The sequence below is a fragment of the Sturnira hondurensis genome, unplaced genomic scaffold (assembly GCF_014824575.4).
Source record: "Sturnira hondurensis isolate 20B ecotype Veracruz unplaced genomic scaffold, ASM1482457v3 Scaffold0010128, whole genome shotgun sequence".
Lineage (NCBI taxonomy): Eukaryota > Metazoa > Chordata > Mammalia > Chiroptera > Phyllostomidae > Sturnira > Sturnira hondurensis.
In genome coordinates this window covers 465295-487949 of record NW_028082759.1, presented here as the reverse complement: position 1 = coordinate 487949, position 22655 = coordinate 465295, and the positions used below count along the sequence as shown (strand labels likewise).

General features: G+C 37.8%; 1 protein-coding gene across 3 annotated transcripts in view; it reads right to left on the bottom strand.

Moving 5' to 3' along the window:
- Positions 1 to 20725, bottom strand: part of LOC118995337 (probable ATP-dependent RNA helicase DDX60) — a 97171-nt gene extending 76446 nt beyond the window's left edge. For 2 of the 3 annotated variants that reach the window (XM_037058246.1, XM_037058248.1), the window contains exons 1-8: positions 20568 to 20725; positions 19640 to 19803; positions 8925 to 9034; positions 8681 to 8750; positions 7892 to 8081; positions 6445 to 6786; positions 4633 to 4749; positions 908 to 1069 (exon numbers count right to left, since the gene is read on the bottom strand). In XM_037058246.1, coding sequence (XP_036914141.1) covers positions 908 to 1069; positions 4633 to 4749; positions 6445 to 6786; positions 7892 to 8081; positions 8681 to 8750; positions 8925 to 8928 — 885 coding nt within the window. In that variant the 5' untranslated portion in view covers positions 8929 to 9034; positions 19640 to 19803; positions 20568 to 20725. The remainder of the gene's footprint in view (positions 1 to 907; positions 1070 to 4632; positions 4750 to 6444; positions 6787 to 7891; positions 8082 to 8680; positions 8751 to 8924; positions 9035 to 19639; positions 19804 to 20567) is intronic. The other variant, XM_037058247.1, reaches the window with a different exon arrangement.
- Positions 20726 to 22655: the final 1930 nt, after the last annotated feature.

Below are 22655 nucleotides of genomic sequence, written 5' to 3'. Positions count from 1 at the left end.
CATGCCTAATCGTGGACAAATATTTTACTAAGACTATGTTGAAGCGGACATCGAAAAGCCAAATACTGTATAAAGAATGGCTAGACAAAAGATAATGAGTCCTGTTCATTTCTGAAATTGTAGGAGAGAGAAACTTCATTTTTCTTCAATCAGAATCTTTAATCAAGGATCCCTTAGCATCCCGGTTGTATAAAAATAGTCTATGTACAAACACATGTGCCTGAGAGTGTGTGTCTGGGCGTGTGTACAAACACACAGGGATGACTACTTACTTGAGAGCAAACCCATACTGGTCAACATATTCTTAATGAACTCTACCAACCACCAAAAGGTTCAAACTTTTAGTGTCTCGCCAGCTAGGATGGCACTGAGGCACTACAGCACAAATATTCTTTCGAAATACAGTTTGCTGTTGTGGAACTTGAGCAAGACAGACGGAGATTTAAGCCACACTGCTCCTTAATACCTTTGGTCTGAGGAATGTCACTGGGACTCTCTGAACCTCAGCATTCTCATATGTGAAATAGGGATAATAATACCTCCCTTGAAATGTTGCTGTGAGAATTTAATAGCATGAGGCATATAAAGAGCCAAGAGCACTGTTAACATTATAAGAGGTCTCCAAGGGCTAATTTCCTTTCTCATTTCCCCTTCCCCTGGATGGGCACACAAATTTGACTACATGCAGACTAAAGGGAGCATCTGCAGACTAAAACGCTAAATCTTATCCTGGCACAACAGGTGTTTTTTTAATAAACAAATTCTAGATTTTCTCTTTTTTTGAAAGTGTATATACATAAATTAGGGACATAAATGAATATTGAATGGAAGAAACAGCAGATAAAATCAATGAAATTTCTACAGTTGAGAACAATGGTATTTCACAGTAAAGTTATAATAATCATACCTGTTGGATGTTAGTTTCCTGACAAGAGGTAGTCTTCTTTTGGTTTCCTAAGAAGTGATGGTACATTCTCAAAGACAATGAGCATGAAATAACACAAAGAACATGCCGAATGTCAGATCCTTCTGGCCAGAGTTGCTTAAGCAGAGAAATAGTTTCCCGTGCCTGTCACAGAAGGAAATTGTAAAATGTCATATTTACAAAAATATTTATATTCAGCCCTGGCTGGTGTTGCGCAGTGGATTGAGTGCCAGCCTGCAAACCAAAGGTTTGGTTCCAAGTCAGGGAACATGCCTGGGTTGCAGGCCAGGTCCCCAGTAGGGGGTAAGGGGGAGGGAACCACAATTGATCTTTCTCTCCCTCTCTTCCTCCCTTTCCCTCTCTAAAGACAAATAAAATATTTTAATTTGAAAAATATTTTTATTCATGTGATCTTACTAGAAGAAATGATACAGAAAAGAAGGATGTGACCACATAAAACTATAAATGTTGCTGTTAAAAATGATATTTTTAAATGAGAATATTCGAACAAATACTTCAGTAAAAGCCTTAAAAATTTAAATATGTAAAGAGTTCTTATAAATCAATACAAAAACATATAAGCCTTTAATGAGGCAGGAATACATAATGCACAAAATAAACAAATACACAAAAGAAAAATGTTCAGCCTCTTTGGTAATAAAAAGAACAATTAGATATTTTAACTTTTACTTTTAAGTTTGCAGAGTATATTTTAATGATAATAGCAATGAAGTGCGATGCTGTTTTCTTTCATGTTTTGCTAATGAGGGTACAAATAGTTCCTGAATTCTTGCAAAGCTGTTTGGTAATGCTTATGATTATCATGAAATATGGTGGTACTTTTTGTTTGGCTACTTATGTTCTGAATCTGTTAGGTAAACAATATTAACATGTGTCCCATGATTTATGTACCAAGATGTTCACCACAGGGTTATTTGTCAAAGCCAATTTTCAAACAATTTAATGTCTATCATTAAATATCTATCACTAGGAAAATATTACGTATCCAGTAAAAATAAAAATTGTGAAAAAATTTTGATAATTAGAAAATCGTTAAATAGGAGTATTAATTTAGAAAGTGAAAAAGGGTATACATGGTATGCTCTCCATTGCATAATACACAGAACATCATTGAAAGGACACATAAAAAAATGTGACTTTTTGCCTCTAAGGGGTAATCATGGTATAATGAGTATGAAAGTTTTCAGGGCCCTGGCTGGTGTAGCTCAGTGGATTGAGCGCGGGCCTGCGACTCAGACGATCGCGGTTCGATTCTCAGTCAGGGCACATGCCTGGGTTGCAGGCCAGTTCCCTGCAGGCCAACTCCCAGCAGGGAACCCGCGAAAGGCAACCATACATTGATGTTTCTCTCCCTCTCTCCTTCCCTTCCCCTCTAAAGATAAATAAATAAAATCTAAAAAAAAAAAAGAAAGTTTTCAGAGGAAAATACAACAACACACTGAAACCTGGATATTACACTTCTATTGATAAAATTTAAGTCACCCTATATTCTAATGTGAGGTATTGTATTACAGGAAATTCTTATATTTTTCAATTTATATTATGCATTTTTCAGAATTCTATCACACATATAGATACATCACTTTGTGGGATTTCCAAGTAGTTGTAAACAATAGAGTCTGCAGTAATCAACTTCCTAAAAATGTTGAAAACTTGAGATGAAGAGACAAGTAACCTACAGAAAGTATTTAGGAAAGGGGGGAACCGTAGAGAACAGGACTAGAGTAGCAAAGATAAGAATAAAGTGCCACTTCTTTAAATGTGTCTTTTGTATATATCCAATTCTTAAAATCATAGTTTCATATAACTTTCACATACCCCGCCCCCAGATTAAATGTAATTAAAATAACTGGGGTATGGGTGGGAGGGACCCCAAATTAAATACAAACTGAAACCAAAGAACTAACTCTGTTAGTAATGAATGAACACGGTCACACTAAAGGAGGTGGACCAAAAAGGAACTAACATAAATAACATCGGAAAACAATATTTTGACATTTTCTATGACTACATATTAAAAGAATTGCACATAAACCCTGTAATCCACTTAGGGAATGTTTCTCATGAGATGCGCTTAGCAATTCCAAAACTACTTTATGTTTACACTAGAATTTGAAAAAGTGAATACATATATTATAGGTAAAGGGAGCTGTATTTCTCACAATTACAATTACAAATAAAGAAAGGGCAAGGGTACAATGGACTGTATGGATTTGAATTGGAGTAAAAATATCAGTATGAATATATGATGCGAGAGAAGATAGACAGATAGATAAAAATAGGTGTACACATACGCATGAGTTAGTATACATAGATATATTTCCTTGTTCTGTCTGCTAAAAAGTCCTAGTAGCAATGACACCCCAGTAACAATGAACAAACATCATTCCCAGATCTTGGCTTCTGAATGCCATTTTCCAATAAAAGCAACCAGAACTGCTTGGAGAAGTGGTTGGTTTTAGGGCTGGGACAGAGAAAATATAAGATGATGAACATGTTACAGTTTCAAAAAATAAGACAGTGCTCAAAAAAGGAGGCACTGTGAAACAAATTGAAGATAAATACCTCAATAAAGTAGTTTATGAAAACAAAGCAGAGGGGCAGCTTGTACGAGAATGCCGGTGCAAACTTGAAGGAGTTTCTAAATTCAATCCTGGAACAATTTGAGCACCAAAATAATTTTACTACTGGACTTTAATCTATAATATAAAATACGTAGCCATTGATCCGTACTGATCTAAATAAACCAGTAAATGGCAGGGTGAGAGGGCCTCTCCCTCACAGTAGACTCCTGAAGAATAAATGTAGAGTGAAATAGAGAATGACCACAGGTAAAAACATCAGTGATAGCTGTTACAGACAAAGTCCACCAGTGGGTTCTAAAATTAATTGGCAAAAGTTTGAGAAGAGACAGGATCTGCGCAGTCAGGAGAGTGTACCTTTGCAGTGGAGAAAGCTGGCTGGCACCAGCTGAACCAGGGTTAAGCTAAACGTTATGAGCAGAGGACACAACAGCAACTCAGTGGCACGTCTGATGAAAATACATAACCTCGTTCGAATCGTGAGAAAACATCAGATAAGCCCAAATTCAGGGATATTAATGAAATAACTGATCAAAAATAACTTTTCAAAAATGTCAAGGTCATGTCAGATAAGGAAACACTGAGAAACTGTCACAGACTGGAGGAGAATAGAGAGAAGTAGCTGAGTAAATGGATGTGGGACTCTGGATGGAATCTAGGACAGAAAGAAGATATTAGTGGAAAAATAAGTGAAATTCATTGCCCTGGCTGGAGTAGCTCAGTGGATTGAGGGAGGGTCTGCGAACCACATGATCACGGTTCAATTCCCAGTCAGGGAACATTCCTGGGTTGAAGACCAGTTCCCAGCAGGGGACTCATGAGAGGCACCCATACATTGATATTTCTCTCCTTCTCTCCTTCCCTTCCCCTCTAAAGATAAATAAATAAAGTCTTTAAAAATGTTTCAAAAATAAGTGAAATTCAAATAAGTTCTAAAGCTTAATAATAGGATTATTCTGATGTTAATTTTCTGGTTTTGCTCCATGTACTATGGTTATATAAGCTGTAAACATTAGAGGAAGTTGTGTGAGAGGTATATAGAAAAGTTTTTTATAATTAAAAAATTAGTTCAAATAAAAAGTTTAAAAAAATAAGTTTCAATACCTCTTCCATCATATTGTCCCATATTAAATTTCCAAAAAGAGGTTTAAATGCAAAAACTCTACATTCTTTCAATTGTTTAGTCAGGGCTTTATAAGCATTCTCAATCTGCTGTTTATTCTGTAAAAAGAAGACAAGTCACATGAATTGTCTTAAATAAAATCAGTAATTAATTTCTAATACAGAAAAATCAGATATTGAAGATAATATATTATAGATATATTGAAGATATTGAAGATAATATATTGAATATAATATATTGCTATAGAGAGAGAAAAAATTATACTAGTATAATTATACATCATCAGCTCTGCATTTAAAGCCTTCCAGTCAGTGCTATTTTGTCTTTGCCAAATGAATTTAGTGCATTTAATTTTTAAAACTTTATAAAGGTATAATTAATATAACTTAAAAATTACTCACTTTAAGGGTATAATTCTTATGTTTAGGTCAATTTACAGAGTTGTGCAAACATTACTATAATCAAATTTTACACTTCCAACATTTCAAAAAGAGATAATCATTGTATCATTTAATGCATTATATTTTATTATAAAAAATGTGAAACATATACATAAAAAAGAAAATAGCATAACCTCCTCCCAGGCACCTATCACTCAGTGACAGCCCTTAGCAGCATAAATTGGACTTTTACTTGCATATCACACAGTCCTCAAATTGATTTAAAAAAATAATCTATTTAATAACCTCTTTAATCAATTGGGAAATAAATTATCTTATCAAAGATAAAATCCTCCACTAAAAAATTACTTTTAAGGAGAGATTGAAAAGAATATTTGTAGGTGCTCTTCAAACTCAGATTCAGAAACTTCCCTAACAAAATGAAATGCGGTCAGTTAATGATGGTACCTCCCCCCACTATGGAAACCAACCCCAGGACGGTTCTGCTCACAGTATGCAGCTGCAGTTTAATGACTGGAGTTCTAACTAAAGCAAAATAAACTACCTTATCTCGCTTTATGACAACCATCTGGATGTCTCCAAAACCAGGAGGGGCGTGTCACAGTATTTCCAAAAAAATGTTAACTGATTCAGAACTCATATAGAATTATCTTCATTCACAGACTTCACTATAAGTAGTGAACGTTAAACAGAAATTAGATTAATTTATAAACTCAGTATGTACTTTTGAATCCCAAAAGTTCAATAGAATAATTGTCAAATATTCCAATACAACCAAACAATAAGATCATGGAATTAAAATTCTAAATAATTCTAAATCGTATTAAATTTAATATCAAGAAATAGACTTATTTCAGTTATGTTCCTTCTTTATCAACCTTCTTCGTGGTTTTCTTACTAAAAGCTACATGTTTGACTATCAGCTCATTAGTATGTCTCAGCGACACAGGCACAACTTCTGCCTCCAATTTAATGCCTTTCTGAGTCTCGTTAATTCAAAGGCAGCAACTGCACAGTAGCCAAACAAGCAAAGGCTGGAGTCAGGCTGCCTCTTTTCAAATCTGAACTCTTATTAATTCGGTGTTGATGATAAACAATTGCTTATTCAAGTATCAATGTCCTTATCTGCAAAACCCAGATGATACTAACACCTACTTCATAGGACTGTGGTGAACGCCAAATGAAATGACTCAAAGGAAGAACCTAGTGCTATTGTTTTGACAGTAAGTGCTCAATAAATGACTGCCTTTGGATTAGTGTTATTAATATTCTACACATCTCTGTTAAAGCTATGACAATTTCCATAGAAGAGGTAAAAAATAGAACTGAGTCGAGTAATTTAGAAAACTTTGTAGGTGTCTAGAAGAAATTTGTCTCTTGGATATAAATTACCTCCTTGAAAAACATTCGGTTACCGTGCTTGCTTGGCATAAAGTACGCATGAAGTCGAAGAATACCAGATGCTTGCCCTGAGGAAAGCACAACATTGACCTTCTTTGCCCAAGACTGAATGATTAAAAAGTTGAAAAGATGTGTTTGTAGATGGTTCAAGCCTTCATCTGCAACTATCAGGAAATATGGGCAACTCTCTTTCAAGAAAGCTCCCCATTCTTCTGATAAACATCCAGAAAATGTTGTTCGAACATCAATGGTGTTATTATGCTGAAGATGAAGAATTAAGGCAGTTCTCAAAGAAAGAAGTTCAGGGAAGTCGAAATATGCATACTCAGCATCCTGTATGGGAGGAGTAAATACATTATTTTTTAAATTGTCATTTAGCAATTTTCTAGTTTAGTTCGTTAACACATATCATTAGAGTCATTGAAGGGATCAATTCCAACACACTTCTGTGGTTTCACAGTCAGAGAATAGACCTTGAAATCTTGACTGTCATTTCACAAACACCTGCCATAAACCACCACTTGGATTTAAATACATATCTGTCCCTCACAAAGAGGCACTCAATACTCAGGATTTATCTTACTTTCTCTTTCCACACTAATTCTCCTCTCCAACATAATTTCAGACAGAAAAAAATGACACAGAAATACGTCAAAGCAGAGATGTATCCAGGAAAAGGAAGCAGTAGCAGATTGCTTTGTCTAAGAGGACTGTCCCAGGTCGCTGTCACCTGCCTGCAGCAGCACGGGTTTTTCTCAACAGACCAAAATGGGTGTAATAAACTAACTGCAAGCATTAGGCTAGAACCCTGGCTCTTTATTCAAAACACTGCTTGCAAGCAGTCAGCAATGTCAAACAATCTAACAATAATGTGGATTGCAAACTGACTGAACAGACATACAACAAAATCCTTAAGAGTATCATGACGGTTACCTTCAGGGAAAGGATAAGGAAAGGGTGGTAGTGGTGATACATACCTGTATTTGAAATTGCTAAAAATTTATTAACTAAATTCTTAATTTTAAAGAAGCAGACTAAATATATTCATTTGGAGGTATGTGCCATAGAGCAAATAATAAAGAAGCAGCATTAGTGAGTTTGACATTCTTCTGGAATTAAATAAGTTATCTGCTGAGTTTCGAAGACAGAGTTGGGAAGACTGGAACCCAGAGATCAACTAGACCCCTGCTCAGGAGATTTCTCATCCTCTTTCTGACCCTGCGTGTTCTTACAATAAAGTCCCATTATTGTGAATAGAGAATAATCTTAAATGTAATTCTGAATACTGGAATTTTTACTGGGTAGTTGTTTTTCGTTCTTCCTTTAAAATTTTCTAAATAGTTATAGATATACTTTAAGAATAAAAACCCTTTATAATATAATACATTTTAGTGTTAGTTTCCAAATCGTAGAAAATAACTCAACTGTTACATGGTACCTTGAAGAAAACTATGGCAAACTGCCCTCCTTTATGAATGAGATCCACAAGGTAGCGCTCAACCAGATAGAAGAAGTGGAGATCCTGCCCCTGTTTTAACGATTTTTCACATATGCACGTGACAAGTAATGAATCTCCATCAATCAGAAAAAATTCAGATTCCACAAAATCATTGAATATACTAGAATATCTAAAATGAAAACAAATAAAAATTGCACACAATTAAATAGGATCCAAAAAAGGTAGCAGTCTTGTTATAATTATCACTATCATCCACAGCTGAATTTACTGAGTAATTATTTTATGTCAGATTCCATGCTAAGACTTTTTAAATATATCCATATGCATGACTATCTTTCATAAAAAGAAGGCAGGATCAGTCCTACTCAGGCCTCAAGTGACAGGGAAAATTAGGTAAACCATATGGCAAAATCTGGATTAGCCTCGAGAATGAACACCCATATCCTAAATAGAGAACTGTATTTCCTTCCTGCCTAACCAATCTCATCCCTTTATAATAATGAGTTTAAAAATAATAATAATAATAATAAGAGTTCATTGACAGCTGTAAATAGAGAAGGCAAGAAAAACCTGTTTCTATTCATCATCGAACAGCTCTGAAGATTCTGTATTAAATAATTACATATATAACTACACACATAAAATATGCTATAATATATACCAAGAAAGATGATGACATAGGTAAAGAGATGTCTCTTTACGGTCAAAAAGATATACAGGAATATAATATAGAATTTTACATCTTTTTATTACTACAACATTACTCACTCAGCCTTTGGCATTTCATTCAAAATTAACTCTGATATTTCCTCGAAAAACTCTGTATGTTCTTCGAAACCTAAATAAAAGAGAGAAAGAAAATGGGTTATTTTCAATCTATCTGTTTAAAATGAGCTATCATTTACTTATTATTGAAAAAAGAAATAGTAATAAAGTTATTTAATTCTATTAAAACTGTACAGCATTCAGAATCACTATTTTAAAATTATGAATATTTTAAATTGAAAATTACCCATTCTTGCTGCTTCCTGTGCTTCCAACCTGAATGATAAAATATTCAGTATAGCAAATATCCTCTACTTGGGTACCTCTAAGTGGCAGATACTAATTAAAATGGCAGACCTACAAAAAGAAAATAAAAATTAGATGAAATTTATCCCATGAACAAATAATATGGAATGATTATTGTGTGTTAAACAAAACATACAGCACTGGGAATACAAAAATATACAAAAGTCAATACACTGTCAGTTCTCATGAAGCTTAAAATCCCTTAGGAAAGACAAATAACAATGTAATAATCATATAAAGAATGGGAAGTTAAAAATGTGAGAAAGTTAAAGAGGTCAGAGAAAGCTTCCCCAAAGAAGCATTGCTTAGGCTGACTTCTGAAGGCTGAAATAAGAATTAATTAAGCAGCCCTGGCTGCTGTAGCTCAATGGATTGAGCGCAGGCCTGCGAACCAGACGATCGCGGTTCAATTCCCAGTCAAGGCACATGCCTAGGCTGCAGGCCAGTTCCCCACAGGGGACTCACGAGAGGCAACCATACATTTCTCTCCCTCTCTCCTTCCCTTCCCCTCTAAAAGAAAAATAAATAAAATCTTTAAAATAAAAAAAATTTTTAAAAAGAATTAATTAAGCAAGGTGAAAGGGCAGGCAAAGAGAATACCAGAATACTATGTGCAAAAGCCCCATGGCATCAAAGAGTATGGATGAAACTAGATATTGGAAAGAAGCCAGGCTGGAGTAGAGAGAGTGAAGGAAAAGCTAACCGTGCTGGAGAGGACTATAGGAATATAAGGGCACTCAAAGCCTTTGAGGGAGTGTCTTTAATCCTAAAATCCACTGATTGATTTTTAAGCAGGTTAGTATTATGACTGGCTTTGTGTTTTGAAAGGTTACACTAGCCAGTATAACAGCACAGAGAATAGGTAGGATGGAAGCAAAGAGCCAGTTAATGAAGAGAAAGCCATTGTTTAGAAGAGTGATGACAACAGTTTGTTGTCACAAGAGTGATGACAAGCTCTAATAGAGCTTGATGGTGGTGTGAAGCACATACTGATATTAAATATTTAGAAGATGAGCTTGATATGAACTGGTAATAATGGAGAAGAGGGGAGTGCAAGGGTTGTCGAGGATAACTCCCCAGGATTCTACCTGATGCAACAGGATACATAACCAGGCCAGCTCCCCTAGGCAGGAAACCTTGGAACAAGGTCATGTTTGGGGGAAAGATCATGAGTTCACTTGTAGTGAACCTGAGTTTGACTTGCTTTTGAGACTTGCCACAGATACGTCATGGAAGCAATTAAATAGACAGTTCTAGAACTCAAAAGCAAGATCTGGGCTAGACCTGAATATATGGGTAACCTGAGTACTTTGACAAGTGAGGTCAGAGGCATAGATGAGCTTGCTTCAATAGAAAGACACGGCATCATGGAAGAAAACAAAAGAACCAAAATCCAGTTTTACAGATCACTAATACCTAATAAATGCTGAGAGAGCAGGAAGAGTCTATAAAGGTAACTGAGAAAACTATGAAAGTACCCAAAGAAAATGCACTTGGGCCTTTTGTCAGAGGAAACAAATATTGAGGCTTTTTTCAAATATGCATACAGTGTGTTAGGGCTGTGAAATTTGATGGATACATATTACATGACATTAAGGAACATAAAATGGTGAGGTACACATTGATATTAAATGTTAAGCCAATAATGCAAGGAAGTATATGGCTGTAAGAATGAGTAAGTTTGAAGAAAGAAGCAATGACCAAGGGCTGGGATGTTCAGCAGACAATAGAGGCAGGATCAGAAGCTTAGTCTCTGACTCACCCAGTTATTTCATCTTCTTAAAAAAAAGATATATAGAAAAAGAACATCTCCTTACCAAGCATTGTACCTGCAACATATCCAAATATGCATGAAATGTGGTCCCCTTTACCTGTCAACCTGGTAAGGGTTTAAAGAGAATTAAATCCAACAGTACAATGTGCTGAGTGATCAGGCAGAAATGGCACAAGAAGCCATCAGAGGACTGAAAAGGAGTGCTGCAATCAACTGGAGGGGTCAGGGTCCTATGTTCTGAGGTTCAAGGACACACTGAAAAGATGATGAAGAATTTCAGCCCGTTGGGAAAGGTAAGAGATACAGAAGATTGCATCCAAGGAAACAAAACAACGCTGGTTTCGCAGAGCATGCCAGTGTGTTAGAGCATGACAAGTTTGAACCTCCACAGGTCAATTCTACCTGGCATAGCACAGGGTAACTTGACTGTAGATGAAAATTTGGTATGGCCCAGATTATAAGGATCTTTTGCCTCAAATTTAAGTTCAGGCATCTTCCTGAAAACCCTCTGCCATCCATTTCATGTGATCTTCAATCTCACTAATTGCACATTAGTCATACTGTTTTCAGTTCTCCAAATGGTACTATGCTCAAATGGAAAAGATGGGTCAGTGGGAACCAAGCAGACAACAGAAAGTTAATCCCAAATACGTTATAGAAGGGAAATCTTCAGAAAAAATAGTGTTGGATTCTACAAGATGAAATAAGTGCATTCCTAGGTGCCAGATATTCACAGTGCACTTAAGGGCTCAGGAATATTTTACGGTACTCCCAGGAAACAATAGGTCTCTCATAGTTCATTTATTCAATAGTTAGCTCCAAAGTAATGAATCCTAGCAACTTCATTTGAAAAGACAATACACATAAATTGAGAGAAATAATAGACTTTAAATTAAAGAAGTTATGAATGAAACATGTGTGGCTGTTGGGCAACATACAACTTTTCCACCATGGCCACAGTGGCAGGATGAAACTCTCATTAATTTGACAACTAAGATATTCCGGAGTCTCCTGCCTACTCTCTTCTCACACATCCCACAAGCCACTTTCCTTACTCAAAATACCTAAAGTCATATCTTCCTTACCATTTACACAGAATTTACAGTCATATGTCCAACCCACTCTCATTTAATGAAGCATAATGGGGGAAATAAAACTAGCTACCCACCATTATAATCACTAAGTGAGTATGTATTAAAAATTTAAAATCACTTGAGGGGAGGGAAAGAAGAAGCCAGATGAAGAAATGATTCAAGGACAAAATAGTCCTTTAAAAACTTCTAATTAAAGTTCTCCAGCCCTGGCTGGCATAGCTCAGTGGATTGAGCGCGGGCCTGAGAACCACACGATCGCGGTTCGATTCCCAGTCAGGGCACATGCCTGGGTTGCAGGCCAGTTCCCAGCAGGGGACTCACAAGAGGCAACCATACAATGATACTTCTCTCCTCCCATTCCCCTCTAAAGATAAATAAATAAAATCTTAAAAATAAATAAATAAAATAAAGTTCTCCATAGTCACAATATCTAATTTTTTTTAAAAGATGGTTTCAGCAAAAAAAAAAGTAAATGCTCATAAAAATATAATTTCAGAAAAATTCATACAAAGGACAATAAAAGAAATGGACATGCAGAAATCTCAAGTTAGTAATCCAGGGGTTAAAAATCTAGAAAATTTCTCAGAGGACACAAGAAAAAGCAAAAATGAAAAGAAAAACGCTGAGAAATATAAAGAATAAATCAGCCCAGCCTGGTGTGGCTCAGTGGGTTGAGCACAGACCTATGAACCAAAGGGTCTCCAGATCAATTTTCAGTCAGGGTGCATGCCTGGCTTGCCAGCCAGGTCCCCAGATGGGGATGTGTGAGAGGCAACTGATTAATGTTTTTCCCACATATCGATGTTTCTCTCCCTCTCATCTCCTCTCTCTAAAAATAAACAAATACATAAACTCTTTTTAAAAGAATAAATCAAAAAGTTGTAAATACACCTCATAGTAATTCCAGTAGAACTAAGATTCCAAAATGGGCTGAGGATAAAAATAATCGAAGATACAATAAAGTAATATAATACTATTAAACCAAAGTTAAAGGAAAATGTCCATTTTTGGCTTGAAAAGATTGGTACAAAGACTGAGCAGAATAAAGACACAAGAGAAAACCACACTTAGACCCAGCTCATCACAGAGCTCCAAGAACAAAGAAAAAGGCAAAGAGGCACCATAAGAACCGTAAGACAGACCGTCCGTGCAGTGGTTCAGTGCATGGGAACTGTGGGCAGACCCCCTCAGTTTTAATCCGGGCTCTGAAATGCTTATAACCTGAGGCAAGCTGTTACTTTCTCAGTGTGCTCATCAGGAAAACTGGGATTGGGATGGGGAGTAATAGTACTCTCCCCTGGTTGGCATTTCCCGCTATTTAATATACATGCTGATAGATACAAATTAAGGAAAATAGTACCCGGCACACAGTTACAACTCATTTAAATGAGCAGCATTATTGGATGTTTTGACAAAATAATGTTTTTAAAGTTCTTAGGGGAAAATAATTTGAACTTACAATAGAATTCTGTGCCCAGTCATTCAACCCAACAAGAGACCAAAGGATAATATTTCTAGACATGTAATAAGTCATGAATTTCACCAACTACCTATTTTAAATAATAATTTTATTTAAAGAGATAGTAAGTTGAAAAAAATAAAAAAAAAAGTAAAACTATGGACAATCCAGAAGAATTAAAGGAAGCTATAATGAAAAATAAGCATATTTTATGAGAAGATAGATGTTAACTAAACCTTTTTCAGTAATCACTTCACAATATATATAAATCAAACCATCATGCTATGTGCCTTAAACTGATACAGTAATGTATGTAAACTATTTCTCAATAAAACTGGGAAAAATTTAAATAGTGACAACACCAAATGCAGGTGAGGATATGGAGAAACTGGACCACTCTTGCATTGCTGGTTTGAGTGCAGAATGACACCGCCATTCTGGTAAACGGTTTGGCAGTTTTTTCAAAAACTAAACATGCAACTGCCACACAACCCAGCAATTGCATATATAGGTTTCCACGGAATGGAAACACAAAATCTTAAACACAAATGTGCATAGCAGATTTATTTCAAATTGCCCCAAACTATACACAACCCAGATAATTTCCAATGAGTGAATGATTTAATAAACTGCTAATATTCATACCATGGATTATTCCTCAACAATAAAGAAAATTGAACTACTAATATATATACAACAACCTGGGTGAATCTCCAAAGAATTTTAATGAGTAAAGTAAACCCCCAAAGTATACACACTGTATGATTCCATTTATGTAACACTCTTGAAATGGCAAAATTACAGAAATGGAAACTACACTTGTGGTTGCCAGAGGTTAAGGCCGTGAGAGTTGGATGGGAGGAGAGGGGCTATAAAAGAGGGTGAGGGGTCCTTGTGGGGATGGACCCGTTCACAAGCTTGGTTGCATCAGTGCCAGTATCCTTGGGTGATGCTGTATAATCGTTTTACTTTATGTTACCATTGGAATAACTTGGTAAAGGGCACCCAGGATCTCTCTATACTATTTCTTACAAGAACATATGAATCTTCAATTATTTCAAAATAAAAAGTTGAATTAAAACATCAAATTAAAAAAAGAAAAGAAAAATAAAAGGATCTATGATAGTTTGAATTTCGAAGAGGATTCTGGCGACTATTAACAGGACCTACTCCAGTCACCTCACCTTCAGAGTCCAGCGTCCCTGGGAGCCAGGTTGGGTACCTGCATAGCCTGCTTTGTGCTCTCCACCTCCTTGGATGGCTGCCTCCTGGATGGTGAAGCCCTCTTAGGTTTGAACTTCCCTCTTTTTCTGATTGAGGTCAAATGTTTTATCTGAGATCCGGAGAGGTTTTTCTGTCCAGGGAGAGGTTTCCCCTCGAAGGAGGTGTTTTGCTCAAAGCAGGCGAATGCCCTGGGGGCCAACATACTCTAGGGTGCTCAGGAGGGACAGGATGTCCGGGAGCACAGTGTTTTTTCCTCAGATGCACTTTTCATGGCTCAGGCTTGTAAAAAGTGCCCTGAGTGGGGAAGGAGGTCAGTACTCATTTCATTGCTCTTTTGTTTCCTTTTTCTGTCTAGGTCTTTTACGTTGTTTGCCATTAAAAGGAAAAAAAAAAAACATAAGAAATCCAAACCTCTCCCAGACAATGGAATGTATTCTTGGGTTACCAAACAGAAGTTTCTAAAAGACAAAAGAATTTCGTAAGAGAATCCTAAAAAGGAACTTCGGCCATTTGATCGGATGCTATAAAATTTCTTGCTGTTTATTCCACCTAAAACCTGACAAGATGTTTCAAAGAATTTATTAACTCTGTGATTCAAATTTTGGAAAACTTCGAAGTCACATAAAGCTTTTAGGCCACAGTAGCTTTTAAGGTCTTTCCAGTGTTAGATACCCAGAAATGTAAACACAGTCCCCAAACAAACCAAAGGAAGGGAAACACAAGTGGCTGAAAAGGCCCCCTTGTCTGAGCAGTCTCCTCCCATCGGTCCCCTTTAAAAATTTGTTTTTCAAGGACAAATACAAATCTTACAAGTCTTAGCCACCTGAATGAATAAACTTAACTTATTACAACTATTATAAGTTAATGGATTTTCCCTGACTCATGGCTAAAACATTTTTTTAATTACAACTATCAGGTCTCTGCTTATCTGTCTCCTTCTCTATACATGTATATCTGGCTCCCAGGATTGAATAAACTTGATTTATAAAGAGGGCTCTTCAATTGGCTTAGAGAAATTAAGCTCTCATATAAATTAAGAAATAGAAACTGTCCAGGTTATTTCAAAAATTTATCTCTTATAATTAAGCTGGCTAAAATTAAATTTCCTATAGTAAGGGTTATTTTTTAATTAGGTTTTAATATCAATGATATGCTTATGTAAAGCTAAAACTTAATGCTACTTCTCTGCTAAAAGAACAAAATTGTTCTGTACTATTGATATATTATTTTAAAGATTACTGAAGAAGTTATTGTATCTTATATAAATGATTTTTGTATTTTTAAAATCAATCTTTAAGTAAACCAAGTCTTCTTAATATTAAAATAGTAGAATTTTGCTCACAACTATGTATTGTAATATTCTGTATTTGTCTGTGAAATTTTTTATTGTCACTTTTTAAAAATGAATAATTAAGTATTATTTCATTAAGTGTTGTTCCACAGTGACCTCTGATTTTATTTCACCAAATGTTTTAAAATTTTTGATATGTTTAAGAAACTTCCCAAGACCAGATATTCTAAATTAAACCTTATTGACCTAGGAAAAACTGGGATATTCCATAGGGCTTCAGAAACTTTTCAAAGAAAATATATCTCTTTACAAAAAGGGGAAACTAGAAGAAGTAGGCATAGGTAAACACACCTCGTTTCCATGAAAAACTACAGAAAAAATCATAGCTAGACTACAAAACAAACATCATCCATAATAGTCCCAAAATCAAGCTGTATGCAAGTCCAGCAATCAAGGACTTAAAGAAGCCACATTCATCCAGACAGGAAGGAGGGGCAGAGACGTGGGGGGGGGGGGGCATGGAGAGGCAGAACCGGCAGCCCCACATCCATGTGTGGTAGATAAAATGAGGAGGGGTATCTCAGAAGCTAGGGATCCCAGCCCCAGACCAGACCACCCAGCCCAGGGTTTCAGCGTTGGGAAGATAAGTCCTCACAACTTCCTGCTGCGAAAACCAAGGGAGGTTAGGGCAGCCGGATAAACTGAGGAAGGATTCAGCAGGATTCTTAGGAAACTCCTCTTAAAGGGTCTGCAAGAAATCTAGGATTTTCTCTCCCCCTGGGATTCAACACCAGGGCAACACCTGGAAGGGCACCAGTGGCATATGGGGAGAAAGTGAAGTGACCGAAATCAGGGCAAGTGCTGGGAGATGGCTTCCTCTGAGGGAGGACTCCAGAAGCCAGGCAGCAGCACCGTCCCCTCTCCCAACCCTCGCCACACACAGAGCCATAATGGTGACACAGACTGTCCTCCTCTGGCAATTACCTAAGGCTCCACCCTATACGATTTACAGATGTGCTTTTCTACAATAGGCCGTACTACTAAGACAGGGGGCCAAAGCAGCTCCACCTAATACACAGAAACACACACAGAGAGGCTGACAAAATGAGGAAACAAAAACTATGGCCAAAATGAAAGACTAGAACAACACTAAAAAAAAAGAACTAAACAAACTATCAGATGTAGAGTTCAAACATTGGTTATCAGGATGCTCAAGGAACTCACTGGGTACTTCAACGGCATAAAAAAAAGACCCAGGCAGAACTAAAGGTCACATTAAGTGAAATAAAAAAAAAAAAATCTTCAGGGAACCAACAGTAGAGGGGATGAAGCTGATAACAAATCAATAATTTAGAACATAAGGAAGAAAAAAGTGTTTGATCAGAACAGCAAGAAAAAAAAAGAATTCAAAATAATGAGGACAGTATAAGGAGCCTCTGAGACATCTTCAAACATATCAACATCCAAAGCATAGGGGTGCCTGAAAGAGAAGAGGGAGAGCAATAAAATGGAAACTTATTTGAAAAAATAATGAAAGAAAACTTCCTTAATTTGGTGAAGGAAGTAGGCATACAATTCCAGGAAGCACAGAGAGTCACAAACAAAATGGAGACAGATGGCCACACCAAAACACAGCATAAGTAAAATGTCAAAGGTTAAAGATAAAAGAGAGAATCTTAAAAGCAGCAAGAGAAAAACGGATAGCAGTTCCCATTAGACTGTCAGGTGATTTCTGACAGAAGAAATCAAAATAACTTTCTCAAAAGAACTTTACAGCCTAGAAGGGACCAGCAAGAAATACTCAAAGTGATGAAAAGTGAGGAACTACAACCTAGATTACTCTATCCAACAAAGCTATCATTTAGGATTAAATGGCACATAAAGTGCTCCCCAGACAAGGTAAAAACTAAAGGAGTTCACCATCACCAGCCATTAATATATGAAGTGTTAAAAGGAATTATATAAGAAAAAGAAGATCAAAACTATTAACAATAAAATAGTAATAAATGCACAACTATCAAAAGCTGAATCCCAAAAAACAAGCAAATAAAAACAAGAACATAGAATATGGAGATCATTTGGAGGGTTATCAGTAGGGAGGTTATCAGCAGGGGAAAACTTGCAGGAATTAAGAAGTACAAATTAGTAGGTACAAAATAGGGGGATGTTATAAACAGTATAGGAAATCGAGCAGCCAAAGAACTTATATGCATGACCCATGGACATGAACTAAGTGGGTGAGGGGGGAATTTTTGGAGGAAATGGGTGTACTGGGTGGAGGCGGGCAAAGGCAAAAAAGTGGGACAACTGTAATAGCATAATCAATAAAATATATTAAAACTAAAAATAAAAAGGGGGAATAAACTGGTTAAGCTTATTTGGTATATTAAAATATAAGAGAAGCATAGTCAAATAAATAATACTAAATAACTTACAGTCTTTCTCTTTCCCTGAAAGTTATAAAACTTATCCGGTCTTTGAAATGTAAACACCAAGAAACTAAGCAAATCATTGCCCAGAGAAATTGAAGGGGAAAAAAGCGGCCTTTTAAAAATATAAACTGCTACATAGGTTCCTTTACCAAAATTGATTTATTGCTGTAGCTGGTGTTGCTCAGCGGATTGAGTGCCACCCTGCAAACCAAAGGGTTGCCGGTTCAATTCCCAGTCAGGTCATGAGCCTCTGGGTTGTAATCCAGGTCAGGTCCCCAGTAGGGGGCACTCGAGAGGCAACCACACATTGATGTTTCTCTCCCTCTCTTCTTCCCTCCCTTTACCTCTCCAAATAAATAAATAAATAAATAAATAAATTTTAATTAAAAAAATAAGGATTTCTGAAATCAAGAAGTTAATCTGACTTTCATATAAATACTGTACCCTTGGGTTACCAAATAATGGAAATGGAAAGTTTATTTCCATTAGCTGGAGGAAATCCAGCTAATAAGGAGATGGAATAATGATTTGACAACTCCTATTGAATTAATAGATCTTGGCATTGCAGGTGATGGCAGGGGAAAAAAATAGAGAGGCAAATGTCTGCTTTCAGAACAACTGTACAGAACGACTGAAGCACCATCAAAATACTCTAGCCAAAAAACAAAAACAAAAATTAAACCTGAATTTGATCAGGTTTAATTTAATTTAATTAATTAAATAATTTAATTTAATTTAATTTTAAGCTCTAGTAGCAATGGCAAAACATTTAGAAGACAGAAAAACAGGTAAAATTATATCAGGAGCACCAGAAGAATTTCTACAAGACCAAAGTTGGGGGTGGGGGGGCCCACTTATTAACAAAAAATTACAAGAGGATGAAAAGTCACAGCAGATACCTTTGATATCTTATCAAATAAGCAGATACCTTATTTGAATTCTGACTTAAGCAATCTTAAAAAGAAAGAAGAAAAGGGGGGAGAGAAATTGTGGGTTATGTATTAGAGGGGAGATGGCCCAGTTCAGAGAAGGCCCTGGGGAACGGTGGGGCCTTCTGACGGAAGGAGTCTCTCCCCTGAAACACTGGAGAAGAGCTAGCCAGCAGGGGGCAGAGTTCAGGATGGGCTCCATGAATCCAGCCACCCTGGTCTACATGCCCCTACAGTCTCTTCCCCTGAGTGTGGGCAGGACCTGTGAGTTTAATGGAATGGCCTCTCCGATGACTTGGTTACATTATCCTGGCAAACAAGGGAGAGATTCTCCTGCTGGCTTGGAAGACATAAGCCACCATGTTGTGAGAGAGCCATGTGGCTACGACCTGAGGGCAGAAGCCAAAGGTTGAGAGTAACCCCGAGCCAGTCGCCAGCAAGAAAACAAGGAACCTCAGTTCCACAGCTGTAAGGACTTGGATTCTTCCAACAACCTGAGTGAGCACGCAGAGGCCCTGGATGAGATGTCAGCCGCAGCAGACACCTTCTTTTCAGCCTGGTGAGGCGCTAGGTGGAGGACTCAGTCAACCTGTGCCGGAACTTCTGATCCACGGAGGCTGTAAAGTAATACATTTCTACGGGTGTAAGCCACTAAATTTGTGATAATTTGTAATGCAGCAATAGAAAACTAATACATGCCCTAAACCATGAATATATTCTTTTAATTTTTATACAAGGAATGAATTCTTATTCTGTTAAACCACTGGAATTTAAGGCTGCACAGGAATCATCTGGGAGGTCTTATTAAAATGTAGAATCTGATTCTACAAGTTTTGAGTTGGGTCTGACATTCCACACAGAGGACGAAAGTGCATGCTGCCTCCAATATCTTTCCTTTGTTTTGGCTTGGGGTGGTGTGTGTGTGTGTGTGTGTGTGTGTGTTCAGACATAATGTGTCTTGGTTGTCCTCAATACCTCAGATTCCAGACACACTTTCTTTGAAGAGAGCCGTTTAAATGCCTGACATTCTCCCCTCACCTTCAGACTTTAGACGTCTCAGCTCATCACAGGTGTCCCTTACTTCTGGTTCCAACCCACCATCCCCACCTCATCCTTGCATCTGGAGCCAGCAGATGCCAGTCCACCGCCGCCTTCGGGAGCCCAGTGGCATCAGCAACTCCCTGCACCCCAGACTGGGGCGCCCACCCAACAGCCACTGCCGGACCACCTCCCCCTTTGATCCGAGACCTAGAGCCCCCGAGGACTGCGTCGCTCTGGTAAACCCTTCACCTGGACACACACACACACACACACCCACCCCGCCGCCAGCCCTCCATGGGGCCAGAGTCCCATTCCTCCCCGCGGACTCCGGACTTGGAACCCAGACCTGCTGCATCCAAAGAGCCGCTGGTCGGCGCGCTCCGCGGGACGGGAGTGGTGGAGAGGGGACCGGGAGCAGGGCCCGGGGAAGCAAGCGGCAGGGAAGCTGCAGGAACCCTGGACCATTGAACTGTGCAAGAGCGGAGCCGCCTCAGCCGTTTTTAATACCTCAGAAGTGACTTTCGGTTTCCTTTCTCAGCCCAGCGGTGTTTGAGTTTCGATTCTCGCTATCAGGAATCAGGAGCCAGAGGACCTTTCCCTTCAGTCTGAGCCTTATAAAGAGATAGCAGAGGCAATAATACAGAATTTGGAATTTAGAAATAAAACAGAGGGAAATGAGGCGGAGAAATCTGGGATATCTAAGGAAAGGAAAATCTACAAGTGTGGAATTTAGAAATAGATGAAATAATCAGAAATTATACCATAAAATGTGGGGTGTTGCTGCTCCACCTTTATCCAAAAAGAAAAACAAACAGTAGATAACAATACATGAACTTGGAGTTTCTATGATGAGAAGTTGATGATTACTGTTCTGTGTGAACTATATATTTGGAATTTTCACGGCCCAAGAAACACCATTTAAAAATAAACAGAAAATGCACCGTGCTCGTGGGGTTTTTTTTTCTGGTTTAATTTATGTAATTTTCACTTACTTTCTTCAGTTTGGGTTTCAACACTAGCCTTTTTCATGGCCTAGTGTGCTTAAGCATATTAATTAATAAAATTAATTTTGTGAATGCTGTAAACATGCAAATGTATGAGAATTCCAGCAAGTGGACAGCAGTGACTTGTGAGTAGTCTTAGGAAGCGTGGGGAGCCACAGGGACTTGCTTTGTCTACAGGAAAGGTGAGAGCAGAGGGACAGGCACTGTTCCACAGGGAACACAGAGCAGAGAGAGACAGTGAGTGACATACTTTGTCATAAACTGGAGAGTGAAGTTGTTAAAGAAAAAGGTAGGCTTGGAGGGGGTGGCTGTTTTTCACATCCACCAGGCTTTCACTTATTTATTTGCAAATTTGTGATGTGTTTGTGGATAATGACACTGAGAAAGAAAATAAAAGAACTTGGAACTTGATACATGGCTGGCCAAAAGTGACACCGTATTTGTATCCATCCCTCATGAATGTCTCCAATGAACTTGCCTGTGGTTAAGTTGAATGATGCCCTCCCCACCTCCAGCCAAGGGTCAATGTCCTAATACCCGAAACCTGTGAACGTGTTGGCCTTTATAGCAAAAGGCACTTTGCAGAATAAACCAAGTTAAGGATTTTGAGATGAAGAGGTTATGATGAGTTACCCAAGTGGACTAAAAGGGTCCTTGTAAGAGGGAGGCATGAGCAAAGGATCACAGGCACCAATGTGATGACAGAAGCTAAGTCAGTGACAGAAGGTGTAGGCTTTGAAGATGCAAGAAGGGGCCACAATAGAAGGAGTCAGGTGGTCTCCAGAAACTGGCAATGGCAAGGAAACCGATTCCCTTGTAGAACCTCTAGAACAGGGGTGTCAAACTCATTTTCAATGGGGTCCACATCAGCCTCGAGGTTGCCTTCAAAGGGCCAAATGTAATGCTAGGACTGGATAAACGGAACTACTCCTTAACTGTTAAGCGAGAGCTCGGCACTGCTGCTGGGTGGAAACAAGGTGCCGGGCCACATAAAATGAGGTCCAGGGCCAGGTTCGGGCCTTGTGTTTGCCACCTGTACTCTAGAAGGAACCAGCCCTGCTGACACCTTGACTTCAACCCATTGAGAAGGATTGTAAATTTCCGACCTGCAAAACTATAAGAGAATAAGTGTGTGTTGTTTTAAGCAACTGAGTTTGTTGTAATTGCAGCAAGAGGAAACTAATACATTACTGTGAATGAATATGGCAAACGGAAAACATTTGCTCACAGCAGAAATTATAGATTGTATTATAAGTAGCAATTCTATGATGTGTGTGCTATTATTTCTGTCATTTCACGGATAAGACAAACAAGGCTTAGTTATCAGCCTAAATGAGGTTTCAGGTATAACCTAACTAGTGAGTGTTGCCAAGATTAAAAACCCAGTCTATCCCGAAGGTCTGCCTAAAATCTCTCTCACGTGA